A 16,004-nucleotide genomic window follows, 5' to 3' on the forward strand; every position below is an offset into this window, starting at 1 on the left:
TTATTCATAATAGCCAGAACATGGAAACAGCCTAAGTGTCCCTCAGTAGAAGAGTGGATAAAGAAACTGTGGTACATATACACTATGGAATACTACTCAGCTATTAAAAACAAGGAATTCCCGAAATTTGTGGATAAATGAATTGAGCTAGAAATGATCATAATGAGTGAGTTAACCCAGAAGCAGAAAGAATCAAATGGTATATACTCACTTATATCTGCATACTAGCCCAAGGGGCATGTCCCACGAAAGCCTTCACTTACCAGGAAACTGGGACAGAGGGGAAGGCATCCTATTGGGACTCTAAATGAGAGACGCATGGGAGAACAGCAAAATAAAAGGATCCAGAGGGTCCTAGAAATCTACAAGTAGAACAATATGATAGGCAGATTTGGGCCCAGGGGTCCCGCTCAAACTAAGGCACCAGCCAAGGACAATACAGGAGGTAAACTTTAAACCCCTTCCCAGATCTAGCCAATGGTCAGAATATTCTCCACAGTTGAGTGGAGAGTGTGATACGACTTTCTCACATACTCTGGTGCCTCACATTTGACCATGTCCCCTGGAGGGGGAGAACCTGGTGGCACTCAGAGGAAGGACAGCAAGTAGCCAAGAAGAGACTTGATACCCTATGAGAATATATAGGGGGACGTAATCCCCTCAGGAACAGTCATAGGGGAGGGGAATAATGGGAAAATGTAATTAGTAGAAACTATAAAATTGTTAATTAAAATTAATTATATATAAGCCTAAATAATTTTTGAGCTTGAAATAGATGTTTTTAATCATGAAAAACAAGGCATTTGGCTACGTGAACTCTGACGTATTGGGTGTGTAGGTTGACCTGCTCTTAGGTACTGTCCTTGGAAGGCTAGATCATCAGCAAGGATGAGATGCTAGACTCAGAAACGTGAGGGAGCCTGAGCCCCCCAACAGCACTGTACCCATGTGGAAACACGTGGGAAGGATCTGTCTACATGTCTGGCTGTTAGACAGAGGCACTTTCAAGCCATCCCCAGGGAGCCTGGGAGATGCTCCCAAGGATGTGAACTGATTTAAACCTCTAATCAGGAGATGAGCAAATTCCTTAGGATCTTGTTCAGATAACATTCTCTCCTCTCACTTCCAGGAACCTTGAGACTGGTGATTCTGCCTCCCAGGAAACACCTGCCATTACAAATGTGAGGATGCTACTAGCATCTAGTGGGGTGGAGGTCAGGTCTGCTACTTGGCATCCAATGAGGCACAGCATAGTACCCACAACAAGCAACAATCTCTCCGTATATACCCAACAGTGCCGAGAGTGTGAGTGTGAGTGCATGCATGCACACGTGTGCGTGTCAGGGACAAGGTGGGAGTTGGATTGTTGGGTTTAGAGGCAGGCACCTTTGCCCACTGAGCTGTCTTGCCAGTCCAGAAACCCTCCTTTAGATGCCCTGATCTGATCACTTGAGATGCTACGCCGGCCTCGCAGGAAGGCAGGCCAGCCAGGAGGCACAGCCTGACCGTGCTCATCAGAGAGCACTTTCTAGGATCTGTCCACTCCATTGGCTGCTGTCATGTGAGGCACAGACCTGACTCACAGCTGGTCGCCATTTTCAAAGGAGTATGTAAGTCTGGATTCCTAGAAGGAAATCACCTAATTTCTAAATGCTGGTGATGAATCAAAACATAAGAAACAATAACTGTACAGGAATACAGTAGGTCTAAAACATTAAAAAAGGAAAAAAAAAAAAAAAGAGGGCTGGAGAGAGATGGCTCAGAGGTTAAGAGCACTGACTGGTTTTCCAAAGGTCCTGAGTTCAATTCTCAGCAACCACGTGGTGGCTCATAACTATCTATAATAATGAGATTTGGTGCCCTTTTCTGGTATGCAGGAGTACATGCCTGCAGGATACTGTGTTAATAAATAAATACATCTTTAAAAAAAAGGGCTCCGAGACCTGCGACCCCTGCCCTTTAGACTTCTGATTAGTTCATAGTCCCAGCATCTCCCATCTGGAACCTCAGCATTAGCCTGGCCACCTGGCCGCGCCTGAACTCCTACAGGGTACGGATCTTGGTGAGACACAGAAATTGGAATTATAGTTTGACATGCCCCTTCTCGTTGTTCAGCTTGTGGTTGGAAAATGCTCTGAGGCTGAAAAACCATCCCCAACCTCAAGAGTTCTAAAAACCCAGCAATTTCCGAAGCCAAGGCTCCTTTTGCCAGAGCCTTACATGGCGCTTCCTTGATTGGGTCCAAATGCTTGCCTCCCATTTTGTTCAGGACTCAGCCTCAATTCCACAGGGTGTGAAGCAGGCTGGAGACCCAGTCCCTTCTAGACAGCCACCTCCTCACTAGTGGGCCTTCGCTTTCCTCACGCCTGGGAGCTGGCTCACTCTGATTTCTCACACTCAACCTGGGTTTCTTGGTTCATTTTGAAAGTCTATACAAAACATGAAGGCATGTGGTTAAGAAAGAAAAATATTCTCAAGAACTTAGACTAGCAGCACAGAGGTGGGAAGAGAAACATTTAAGCCAATTTCTCTGTTTGTCCTTCATAGGCTTTGGCCTTGTACAAGTCTTTGCCAGTGCTCGAGTTAGTTCTGGAATATTTGGACACACTGAGGCCTGGGTACGATCTCATATTTATAAAATCCAGGGGAAATCACTTAAATGCCTCAGGATAAGACAGACATTTGGGGCTGGCAAGATGGCTCAATGGGTAAAAAAAAAGTGTCTGCTTCCAAAGCCTAACGCCCTGTGCTCAGTCTCCAGGGCTCACAGTGCAGAAGGAGAGAACCCACTCCTGAAGTTGTCTCTCACCACTACATAAATGCTGGGGCACACACACGCGTGCACACACACACACACACACAGATGCATACGTGTATGCATACATACATACTACATATCGAAGGCCTGTGCGTCCTCTTTTGGCAGTTTTGAGGCATCTGTTTTCCTCCTCACTGTACTGTCATTGTGTCTCAAGACCGAAAGAGCAAGTATGGCATTAGCTTTGTGGCCTGGAGCCCATTTTGAATCCTTGATTTCACTCACCCTTGGCACCTCTAGTCCTGTCTCCCGGGGGTGAGAAAGGCCTAGTGCTCTCCCACCCCACTGCCTAAGTAAGCCCTTCCCATAGGCGGCAAGCCAGTTCTGAGGCTCGCCTTCTCAGCACTCCCACCCTCTCTCTCACTTCCTGTCTTCATGTCCCCTGGACAATTCCAGTAACTACCACCCTATCCATCCTACAAAGTGTCTTTCTGACTCTCTTTCCTTGAATATCCCTTGAGAACTAGATGGTATCTCACAGTTCTTTAACTGCTTCCCCATGTGCTGTATCTAGCACTCAGTAAAATTGTGTGTGTGTGTGTGTTTCCTGTGACAGAGTCTCACTATGTAATTCTGGTTGTCCTGGAGCTCACTATGTAGATCAGGCTAGCCCTGAACTTACAAAGACCCACCTACTTCTGCCTCCTGAGTTCTGGGATTAAAGGTACCCCTATGCCTAGCAACACACAGTAAACATTGTTTTATTATTATTTTATTTTTCAACATAATATTTTTTTCCTTTGGGAATTTCACATCATTAATCCCCATCAGACTAATTTCCCCGTTGTTCCATGTTCACCCCCACCCTTGTGACCTCCCCCAAACGAAAAACAAAAAACAAAAAAAACCAAGTCCAATTTGTATTATCTATATACTCACTAGAGCATGGCCTGCCCCTTACATAGACCTGAGTCTTTCCGTTCTCACACCCCCGCCGGAAGCCATCAATTGTGGATAGTTAACTTCAGCATCCTTATCATAGCTTTTATTTTATTCTTCTGAGACAGGGTTTGTCTGTGTATCCTTGGCTGTCCTGGACTTGCCTTGTAGACCAGGCTGGCCGCGAACTCACAGAGAACCACCTCCCTCTGCCTCCCGAGTGCTGGGACTACAGGCGAGCGCCACCGTGCCCAGCTCCTTATCACACTTTTTAAGAGTTCTCTTCAATGGCTTCCTGTTTAGGCTGTAACTTTGGAGTGGGAGGGGAATGCGGTGGGTATAGGTATCTATCACAGAAGCCCTCCATGCCCCTCCTTCTCAGCTATGCACCTGCAAAATCATCTATATCACTGCAGAAGTCACCTCCTTGCTCTTTACAGCCAGGCGAGCATGTAACATGGGCTTCTACATGTTTCTGGTGACAGCACACAGCACAAATATGATCCCCCAGCTCCAGGAGGCTCACCGACCCAGGCAAAGCCCTTGGAGGCAGCCCGGACTACGAACAACACCACAGCCCCAGATTAACGTGGCCCTCAGCAGCAGCACAGCCCACGCCCAGCAACATGGCTTCAACAGAACATTTAAACATTTTAACCAACAGAGTCATAGCTAAGTATTAAAAGCCTAACATTCCCTACCCAGCTCAGGGAACATCACACAAGGAGGGGTGGAAGAGGTGTGAGGGCAGGAGGAAGGGGGACGGTGCTATGAATGCTGCCTTCTGCAGACAACAGGACAGACTGCAGTTATGTATACCTGCCCAACATCAGGCCAATCAAGCCAACAAGGTGGCTGGCGTTCCAGCAGGTGGCACTCAGTAGGTTACAAAACCGGGGGTGGGGGTGGGGGGGAGGGGAGAGCAGAGAGAGAGAGAGAGAGAGAGAGAGAGGGAGGGAGAGAGAGAGAGAGAAGTGAGAAGGGAAATTCCAAAGGTGTGAGCTGAGGGTGGATATGTTCAAGATCTATTGTATACATGGATGAAGTTGTGAGAGAACAAATAAAACACAGTTGAAAATGCACAATAATGAAGTTTTTACCCTAAACATATCCATGGATTGTTTTGCCAAGTCAGATCTTAACAGGAATTAGGCTGTGTCCTCCCATGAAGCGCTCTCTGCTGTCGGGCCATCACCACGCTCTTTACAGTGGACTGCTGCTATGGTCTGAGTAAGTGGCTCATGTTTTAAAGACTTTGTCACCAGTCTGTTCACTACTGGGAAGGGCTAGAACCTTTTTTTTTTTTTTTTTTAAAGATTTATTTATTTATTATGTATACAAATCTCATGATAGATGGTTGTGAGCCAACATGTGGTTGCTGGGAATTGAACTCATGACCTTTGGAAGAGCAGTCAGTGCTCTTAACCTCTGAGCCATCTCTCCAGCCCAACTAGAACCTTTAAAAGGTGGGGTTTGGAGATGGGGACCTGGCTCCCTCTTATTCTTCGCGTACAGGCTGTACCATAAGGTCAGCATCATATGCTCTCTGCCTTGTCAGGCCCAAAGGAATGGCATTGTCTGAAACTGAGCCAAAGCAAACCATCCCTCCTGGACATGGACCATCTCCAATTCTCTTTACAGGAGTGCAAGGCTGAGGCACGTCACTGTGGTGGGGAGAGAACCAGTTGAGCTCATTTCCTGCGTGTCTCCCTTATGGGCTTTGACACTGTACACTGTGCTGTTGGCAACTCCTTGCCAGTGCTCAAGCCACTTCCAGGCTACAGGGCTTTGGCCACATGAAGGCCTACACTTAAACTCTGGTAATCTCCCACAGCTTAAAAATCCTGAAGGAAGGGGGGGGGCACTCAGTGCCTCAGACCCTCTTCAGTGTCTTGGGTTTTTAAGCACACTTAACTAGGGGCATTGTGAAAGTGAGATGGCATTACTGCAAAAACGTCAGATGCACAGTAGCCTTCTGCAGATGGGTTAGATTTTATATGTGTGCACACGTGCATGGTGGTTTGAATAACATTGGCCCCCAGAGGCTCATATATAGGAAGTGTGGCCTTATTGGAGGAAGTGTGTCACTGGGGGTGGCCTTTGAAGTTTCAAAAACTGCATTCTGAACCCAAAGACTCTGCTCCTGCTGCCTCCGATGAAGACCTCTCCGCTATTGTGCAGCGCCATGCATGCCCGCTGCTGCTGTGCTCTCCGCCATGCTGATAATAGACAAACCTCTGATACTGCAGTCCAGCCCCAGTTAAATGTTTTCCTTTGTGGGAGTTGCTGTGGCCACGGTGTCTCTTTCTATGGCTATTGTGACACTTTCTGAGTTCATCTCATTGATCTGAAGTTCGCTCAGTAGGCTAGCCTCGCTGCCCAGCAAGCCTATCTGTTTCCACCTTTCCAGCACTGAAATGCCCCCATCACTGCTCTTTTAGCCTGGGTTGTAAGGATTGAACTCAGGTCCTCGTGAAGAACTTTATGGACTGAGCCATCTCTCCAGTCCCCTAATCAGTTATTATTAAAAAGAATAGGAAGCTAGGCATGGTAGATCTCTGAGTTCAAGGCTAGCCTGGTCGGCATAATGAGTTCCAGGACGGCTAGGGCTACAAAGTGAGGCCCTGTTACCAAAACAACAAAAAGATGTGAATAAATAAAACTGTAAAAAAGAAGAAAAAGAGGAGAAGGAAAGTGGAAGAATGTTTCCTCACTTGTATCTTCTTCCTGCTATTCTTCTCCAGGTAAGAAATGTAGCCCCAGGAGAGGGCGTGGGTTCCTTACTCTGAGTGCCGTGAGCAAAAGCTGCTTCCTTCTGTCCCTCTGGGACAGCTCAGGCAAGGGCTTGCCACCAGGAAGGGGAAGGGGGACACTGTAGAAGGGGCGAGTTCTGGCTGTCACTCAAGAACAGATGCATGGGAAATATCTGACTACTGAAGGGAGCCCTCCCATCCCAAGGCGCACAGGACGCAGGCTCACCCAGGAAAGGCACACAGGACGCAGGCTCATCCAGGCAAGGTGCACAGGTGCACAGGGTGCAGGCTCACCCAGGCAAGATGCACAGGATGCAGGCTCGCCCAGGCAAGGCGCACAGGACGCAGGCTCACCAGGCAAGGCGCACAGGACGCGGGCTCACCCAGGCAAGGCGCACAGAATGCAGGCTCACCCAGACAAGGCGCACAGGATGCAGGCTCACCCAGGCAAGGCGCAGAGGATGCAGGCTCACCCAGGCAAGGTGCACAGGACACAGGCTCACCCAGGCAAGGCGCACAGGCACACAGGATGCAGGCTCACCCAGGCAAGGCGCACAGGACGCAGGCTCACCCAGACAAGGTGCACAGAATGCGGGCTCACCCAGGCAAGGCGCACAGGATGCAGGCTCACCCAAGGAAGATGCACAGGCACACACAGGACGCAGGCTCACCCAGTCAAGGCGCACAGGACGCAGGCTCACCCAGACAAGGTGCACAGAATGCGGGCTCACCCAGGCAAGGCGCACAGGATGCAGGCTCACCCAAGGAAGATGCACAGGCACACACAGGACGCAGGCTCACCCAGTCAAGGCGCACAGGACGCAGGCTCACCCAGACAAGGTGCACAGAATGCGGGCTCACCCAGGCAAGGCGCACAGGATGCAGGCTCACCCAAGGAAGACGCACAGGCACACACAGGACGCAGGCTCACCCAGTCAAGGCGCACAGCATGCAGGCTCACCCAGACAAGGCGCACAGGATGCGGGCTCACCCAGACAAGGTGCACAGAATGCGGGCTCACCCAGGCAAGGCGCACAGGATGCAGGCTCACCCAAGGAAGATGCACAGGCACACACAGGACGCAGGCTCACCCAGTCAAGGCGCACAGCATGCAGGCTCACCCAGACAAGGCGCACAGGATGCGGGCTCACCCAGGCAAAACGCACAGGACGCAGGCTCACCCAGGCAAGGCACACAGGACACTGGCTCACCCAGGCAAGGCGCACAGGATACAGGCTCACCCAGGCAAGGGGCACAGGATGCAGGCTCACCCCCTGGACTCCCCATCATGGATTCCTCAGGGCTGGCAGGGCTGGTCCTCACACTCAGCCCATAGGCACTGCCTAGTGTAGCTCAAATGGAACACTTGTTTCCATGACAATGGCAGCACTCAGGAGCATCAACCACAGGAGAAAACCCAGGCACCAGTGTCGGCCACACTTACTAGCACTGTGGTCTTGAGTCAAACAGATAACAACTCAGCAGGTCCAGTTTTGACATAAATTCAGAAACAGAACAAAACGAAAAACAAAACCAGCAAGGTGGCCCTAACAGATGAGCCATTAGGATTACTCTGGTCCTAAGAACAAGAAAAGCCATTTTCCACTCAGAACCAGGCTCTGCTTGGGTGGGACTAAGTAATCTAAAGAGGATTTAAAGCCACACAAGAGGATACAAATGGGTTAAACGGAAACACAACTCCACTTCATGTAAGAAGACAATCTGCTGTGAGTCTGGTATCTGAAAGGCCTCTGGGGCAGCCAGTCCTTCCTTCCCTTAGATACCCAAGGACCGATGATGACAGGCTGAACTGGGTGTTAGGGTCTATATGACGTTCAGTTGTTGGAAATGTGTCATGCTGCATAATGTGTAAGCACATGCTGCCTAAGCATGTGTTATACGAGCTGTGCATGAGTGATAGGCGGATTCTTCTAAGCACACCGGCAACGGTTGAAAGAGAAGAGGGGCGGGCTTGTTCATATCTGCCACTCTAGCATTTGAGAGACTGAGGCAGGAGGATTAATGCAAGTTCAAGGCCAGCCCAGGCTACCGTGTGAGGTGTGGTTTATAGGAGAGTGAGAGCTTAGTCCACACAAAGCACTCTGTATAAGGCCTAGCACTGCAATCAATCAATCGATCAATCAATCAATCAATCAATGACTAAGTAAAACAGGGAACGCATCACTGATACAGAAGTTTACTTAGGATGGGCACATCCACCCAGCACACACTCCTGCTTTGTTTGAGCAAACAGCACTGCCCTGATGAACTGTGTCTTCTTCTCTCTGCGGTAAACTTACCATCCCACAGTTGCTCTGGTCAGGATTACATCAAACAGCAGCAGTGACAGGCCAGCTGTGATGACCTGCAGAAACAACAAAGGCCATCAGAGCCGCAGGGGTCTGCGCTGCCCCAGTTTAAAGGATTATTTTCGCCATTCGCCATTGTGCCCAATAGTCCTCTGGTGTGGCGTGGCCTCTGTACAAAAAGTGTCATGTGGAATACGCTATGTCCTGTGGTCTGTTGGCACCCACAAAGAAGCATTTTATTTCTAAGCTGTTCAGAAGAGAGGTGCAGTGCCCAAGTCACCACATCCATCCCAAGAAGAGAGTGTATCGACAACAGTGGCCCCGTCTTCTCTCGGTGCACAGAAGCCATCCCCAATGCAGGATGACCACAGGCCTGTGCCCAGATCCTCAGGGTAAACACCTGCCCATATAGCTTCACCTCTCATGCCTCTTCTAGTACCCTAGTCTAATACCGTGATACACCTTCTAAGGAGCCAAGCGCTTCCTGGGGGAAGAGAGCAGTTGCATAGTAATTATCTGAATCACAGAAGCTGAGGTACATGGAAGAGGTTAGCCCTACATCTTCTAGAGCAGACTCTTCCAGAGAGGACTCTTAGGAAGGGCAGCCATGGGGTCCAGATGCAGAACAGTTGCTGTGAAATGAGTGTGAACCAACACTGTCTACACTTAGAATGTCTGTGCTAAGCCAAGATGGTTCTTTCTTTTAATATTTATTTATTTATTATTATGTATTGAGTGTTCTTCCTGCATGTACACCTGTAGGCCAGAAGAGGGCATCAGATCACATTACAGATGGTTCTGAACCACCACGTGGTTGCTGGGAATTGAACTCAGGGCCTTTGGAAGAGCAGGCAGCACTCTTAACCACTGAGCCATCTCTCCAGCCTGCCAAGATGGTTCTAGTATTTAGAATTCTGAATTCTGCAGGCTGGCTTTGAACTTGAGATCGTCCCATCTGAGGAAGCAACCTCAGAACTGAGCCATTCTGCAGGGCAGACGAGGCATCCTGCGGGGCAGATGAGCCATCCTGTGGGGCAGATGTCTGATTTTGGAAATGCATATGCTGCCCACACAAACGTGCTACTTCGTCCTCATTTCCCAACAGAGGACAAAGCTGATGCTGGTAAAGGCTAACCCTAACCTAAAGGCCCCTGACCTGGAGCTCCTGACTGTAGCGGCCTTTAAGGACCACTGTCCCATCAACACTTCCAACCACAAGTACTACATTTGCACTTTCCACGAAATATATCTCATCATGGTTTTCCCATTTATCTGTTAGGAGAAATATTATTTAATCTGTGTGTGTCTGCTTTCCTGCTGTTCCTTTTTATTCTCTCTCTCTTTTTTTTTTTTTTTTTTTTTTTTTTTGCTACTTTTTATTTGTTTTCCTTCCACATCTAAAAAACAAAGTTGGCTATCCTGATAGTCCGTCTTTTCTTTCAAAAAACTTGCTGTTTCCTGGCACAGTGCCAACAGGGTCGTGTTTTTTTTTCCGGAACTGACAGGAGGGGAAGTCTGTAGTCCACATGGCTGTTAGCTGCACTGTCAGCCTGGAGCTGTGGGGGGTCCAGATTACATCTTTTTTCCTCTTTCTTCACCATTGCATTCCCTTTAAAATTTTTTACATTTCTCTCTCTCTCTCTCTCTCTCTCTCTCTCTCTCTCTCTCTCTCTCTCTCTCTCTCTCTCTCTCTGTGTGTGTGTGTGTGTGTGTGTGTGTGTGTGTGTGTGTATGTGTGCATCACAGTGCACCCATACAGAAAATGGTTCTCTCCACCACGTAGGCTCTTATGGCAGCAAGCGGCTTTATCTTCTGAGCCACCTGCCTCCTCCTCTGCCTCCTTCACCAGTTCTCAGAGGCGTCCTCTGCCTGTCTTCTCTGCCTCTCTCATGAGTCTTGGTCCTGCCTGAGAAAAAGGAGGTGCTCCTTGCCGGGAATCCACACAGGTCTGGAACTTGGGAAGAATTCTGTCCGCCAGGACTCAGGCGGCTGGCCTTGCTGTGCCTGTGAATGGTGCCTTTTGCCAAGAAAAACACGTCTTAAAATTTTCAAGCCAGCCCTTACTTGAAAATGAGTTTGGCCTAACAGGCATACTGGTGCCTCGGCCCCTGCTCCTTCCCGGAAATGTTTGTGCAGCCTCCCACCTTCCTCCTGAGCCGTGTTTTCAAGCTACTCCAAAGTTTTCTCTTTTCACAAGCAAGACTGCTGATGGCTGTGACATCCGTTGGCATGTTATAAATCACTGTGGCTTGTTTCTGTTAAAAATGCACAGTGGCGTGCTTGCCTGGCAGCAGTACTGCAGAGTCAGACAGCGTCTTTCCGTCTGCTCTGTGAGAACTGCCATGGCTTTTGGCTGTTACACTCTTTTCCTTCTCTCGCTATGGCAGTGGCAACTTCTTAGTAAGGTGGATGTCTGGCAGCCGGGCAGTCTGGCCTTCCCACTCAGTGAATAGCCCCCAAATGCTGACCTCTCCATTTCTGAGGTAAAATTCCTATCTGCTCAAAGTGGCAGGTTTCTGTATGCCATGGGCCTTCAGGACTGCTAGGAATACACCACAGTGCCAATGCTGAACTTGTACCAAAGGGCCACTCCTTCCCAATCCCACTTATAAGGAAGTAAAAGCCAGTGGCTGACTGCTCCAGGCCAGAATATAAAGTAGCCACCTGTCAAGACCTAAGCAGTAGGAGGTCCTTCCTTGGCCAACAAGTAGAGGGGCTGTGACTTGCCCCAGGGACTCTTGGTTTGTGACAGTGAGAGAACCAACGCTTTGTCTTCTAGATCAACCTTCTCTCATAGCCAAGAACTCAAGAAAGGGTCACACAGCCACATGTGGCTGTAAGAAGCCACTGGAAGGGCTGGAGAGATTGCTAAACTGGTAAACTGTTTGCTTTAATAAAGGCCTCAAAAGCAATGTAAAAAGCTGCTTGTAAACCCAGTTGTTTCAAGATAGGAGGCTAAGATAGGCTGATCCCTGGAGCTCACAGGCCAGCCTGCCTAGCCTACTTGGTGGGTTCCAGGCTAGTAAGAGATCGTGTCTCAAACAAATAGTAGAAAGGCACTTAAGAAATGACACCTGAGGCTGTCTTCAGACCTACACATGCATCTACACAAGCACACAGCACACACACACACACACACACACACACACACACACACACACACAAGAGCCTACTGAAAGCAAACCTCACATTTTCATACACCCACACTGATAGCAGCACCATTCACAACAGACAGAGTTAGGAGCAACCAAATCGTCCATTGAGTGATGAGCAGGTAAAGAAACCGACTCACGGTGGAGCTGTCACTCAGCTTTTTAAAAGAGGAAACTCTGGTACATTTTTAGTATGGATGTTAGGCCAAATGAAATCAGATTCCATGTATGTAAGGTATCTAGTCATAAAACTCATGGAGATCGAAAGGAGAATGGTCATTGCTGTGGCCTGGGGGAGCCCAGAAAGGACAGATATTATTGGACGGGTACAGAGTTTCAGTTTGGAAAGATCATCAAGGGAAACAGTAGTGATGGCTACACAATGGTATAAACCCACTGATGCTACTGCACTGTGCATTTGTGGTGGTTTGAATAAGAATGGCCCCCCACAGGCTTATATATTTGACTGTCTGGTCACCAGGGAGACCACTATTTTAAAGGATTAGAAGGATCAGGACCTGTTGGAGGAAGTGTGTCACTAGGGGTGGGCTTTCCCAGCCCGTGAACTAGGAAGTAGATCTGAGCTCCTGCTCCAGTGCCATGGGTGCCGCCATGCTCCCCACCATGGTCGTAACAGACTAACTGCCCAAAACTTTAAGCAAGTCCCCAGTTAAATGTTGTTTTATAAGAGTTGCCTTGAGCCAGGTGGTGGTGGTGTGCACCTTTAATCTCAGAACTCGGGAGGCAGAGACAGTGGATCTCTGTAAGTTCAAGGGCAGCCTGCTCTACAGAATGAGTTCTAGGACAGCCAGGGCTACACAGAGAAACCCAGTCTCAGAAAGAAAAACAAAAAACCAACAAAACAGAGTTGCCTTGGTCATGGTGGCTCTTTCCAGCAATAGAACAGTGACCAGGACACCACTAAAGAATGGCTAAGGTGCTGGAGATATGGCTCAGCAGTAAAACTGTTTACTGTGCAAGCATGAGGCCCCGGGTTCAGATCCTCAAAAACCCATGGAATTGCCAGGTAATTCAAAATTCCTGCCTGTAATTCAAAATTCCATACAAAAGGTGGAGACAGGGTCTCCAGAACAAGCTGGCTGGCAAGACCAGCCTCAAGGCTGACTGAGAGACTTTACCTCCATGAATAAAGTGGAAAAGGAATAGCGGATGATTCCCAACAACACCTTTGAATCTCTACATGCTCACGCACACATGTGCACATGCACCTACAAACAGGTGTGCCTACACACACACACGTTTGGAAATGTGCACACACACACACACACACTCATGAGCAACATAAAGCAAAAACAAAACAAAGGCTAAGACAATAAAGCTTATGTTTACCAGACAGACAGAGGATCCCCTTAGTTCCTGAATCCCAAAGCCAACTGAAGACGGAGTTGTCACGGTACCAGGGACAGCAGGCATGTACTGCCTTATGAGGAGAACGCCCATTGTTTGCTAAGCACCAGCTTTGTGAAGGCGTTGATTCTGATGCTTGTTTGTACCAGGGGCTTCTTGAAGGTCTTAACATTTTCTTCTCCTATAACAGATGCTGTAGTCTGTATAATTTACAAAGAACCGGGATTGAAATGGGTATAGTGGCACATGCCTGTAATTTTAGCATATGGTATGTGGAGGCAAGTAAATAGTCTGAGGCTAACCTGGGACACACAGAAAGACCCATTTTTTTAAAACACATTTATTCATTTGTTTGCAGAGTCGGGGACAGGAGCCATAGGGCGCATGTGGAAGTCAGAGGTTGGCTTTCTCCTTCCACCATATAGGCTCTGGGAATTGGATTCGGGTAATCAGGTTTAGCAGCAAGCATCTTTACCAAGTTGTGATGGTTAGTTTTGACTGTCAGATGACATAATACCTGGATCAGGTTAGCCTGTAGGCATGTCTGTGGGGTGACCTGCCCACCATGGGAGCACCATTCCCCGGGCAAGGAATCGTGGACTGTCTAGGAGCAAGCTTGCTTATATTCACTATTCTCTGGGTGCAGTCAGCTATCTCAAGAGAGCTATGCTTCCTCACAGGCCCATAACCTGGAATCACGAGCTAAAATAAATCCTTTCTCCTTTAAGTTGCTTCTGTCAGAGTATTTTATCACAGCAACAGGAAACGAAACTAAGACACTCACTGAGTTAGTGATCTCAACTGGTTCTCCATCAGCCTGTCATAAAAACCTAAAACTCAGATGAGGGAGCCAGCTTAGCAGATAAAGCACTCATTGTGTGAGTGTGAGCACCAGAAGTTCAGATCCCCACAACCCATGGCTAAGTCAGGAAAACATGGCAAGCACCAGAAACCCTAGCTTGTAGTGGATAAAGATCGGGCTCCTCGGGGCAAGCCAGAATAATTGGTGAGCTCGGAGTTCAGCAAGAGACCCCGACAGAATAAAGTGAAGATGATTGAGGAATATACTCAGTTTCAACCTATGACTTACACACACACACACACACACACACACACACACACACACACATACACATTTACACTGCTCACATATACACTTGTAAAACAAAGACATCTCTTCTCGCAACAAAAGCCAGAGCAGAGACCCATTTGGCTCACAGTGGATCTGGAGGTTAGGAGGTTGAAGAATGTGGTAACAGTGTGTGAAAGGCCTCCGAGCCGCGCCATGATGTAACAGAGAGCAGGGAATAAGGCAGGGCCAAGAAAGTGGGTCAAACTCAGCCTTTTGCTCAGCCGCCTCTGTTTATCAACCTACTTCCAGAAAAACAACTTCATCTATGAGGGAAGACCTGTGATCCCATGGTCTCTGCATAATGTAAATTTTAACATACATTTGGAGGGAACAAACTTCGGGGTGAGTGACTCTCTGACGAGGACCCCTAAGGCACAGCCAGGTGTTAGCACTGAGGCTGAAAGCATGAGGAGGCTCCCATGCTCCCTCTGTGTTTGTTTGGTTTGGTTTTTGAAGATAGAGTCTCTCTGTGTAGTCCTGGCTGTCCTGGAACTTGCTCTGTAGACCAGGCTGGCCTCCTGAGTGTGTACGCCCCACTGTGCAGCACCATGGTCCCTCTTACGCTGTGCCTCCCAAGGTTACCTGGTCCCCAGAATGGGATGTGGCCTTTGTGTTAACTAGAGAGCCGCCTTACTTTCCCTCTTAGTGCTCCACGCTTCCTCTGTTCTCCAACCCAGAGGTGCTTTCTAGCCTGCTTGGCTCTGGCCAGTCCTTGGCCTCTGGACTAGAGCTATAACTCAGAGTTCTAGGACTGATCTTCTAGAAGGGCACTCCATCTGAGATCTAAGTATGACCTGATGTGATGGCTACTCTTGGTTGTCAACTTGACTACATCCGGAGTTAACTAAAGTCCAAAAAGAGACATATGCCAGTGAGGGGTTTTTACTTAATTTGAAGTAGGAAGGTCCACTTCGAATCCAGAGCTTAAGGTCAGAAAACACCTGTCTTTATTCCAGATCTTGAGGTGGGAGGACACACACCTTTAATCTGGGTCTTTTGGGGAGCAGGGAACAGGACACACAAGCCTTTAATCTGGGTCACACCTTCTGCTACAAGTCTATATAAGGACATGAAAGAAGGACACTTTTGTTCTTTGTCTGCTTGCTCTAGCCTTGCTACACGTCCATTCCTTCACCGGCATTAGAGCCTAAATTTTCAAGATTTCAATGTTTACCAAAGACCGGCTGAGACATCCACCCTCACGGACTGAGTAACGTCTGGATTCTTGGACTTTCTGTTCATAGCCCACAATTGTTTGATTAGCTTGATCAGAACCTACAAACAATCCTATATATATATATATATATAACATAATTATATAACATATAGATGTGTGTATGTGTATATATGCACGCACACACACACACGCACACACACGCACACGCACACACGCACACACACGCACACACACACACGCACACACACACACGCGCGCACACACACACACACACACACACACATTCTGTAAGCTATTACTCCAGAGAAGCCTCCCTAAACACCTGGATTGCTGACCCTACATCCCACCTGCCATTTTCAGAGAGAATGAAACTCCTCTGTCCCAATGGAGATCACGCATGGACCCAGCTAGCTACA

The 16,004-nt window shown here is 48.3% G+C and overlaps 1 protein-coding gene across 1 annotated transcript in view; it reads right to left on the bottom strand.

The window, feature by feature from the left end:
- Tmem241 (transmembrane protein 241) overlaps positions 1-16,004 on the bottom strand; it is a 119,048-nt gene that overhangs the window by 3,755 nt on the left and 99,289 nt on the right. Inside the window, exon 14 of the mRNA XM_051163378.1 lies at positions 8,751-8,815. Within this exon, the coding sequence (XP_051019335.1) occupies positions 8,751-8,815 (65 nt within the window). The remainder of the gene's footprint in view (positions 1-8,750; positions 8,816-16,004) is intronic.

The sequence above is a fragment of the Acomys russatus genome, chromosome 20, assembly GCF_903995435.1.
Source record: "Acomys russatus chromosome 20, mAcoRus1.1, whole genome shotgun sequence".
Taxonomy (NCBI): domain Eukaryota; kingdom Metazoa; phylum Chordata; class Mammalia; order Rodentia; family Muridae; genus Acomys; species Acomys russatus.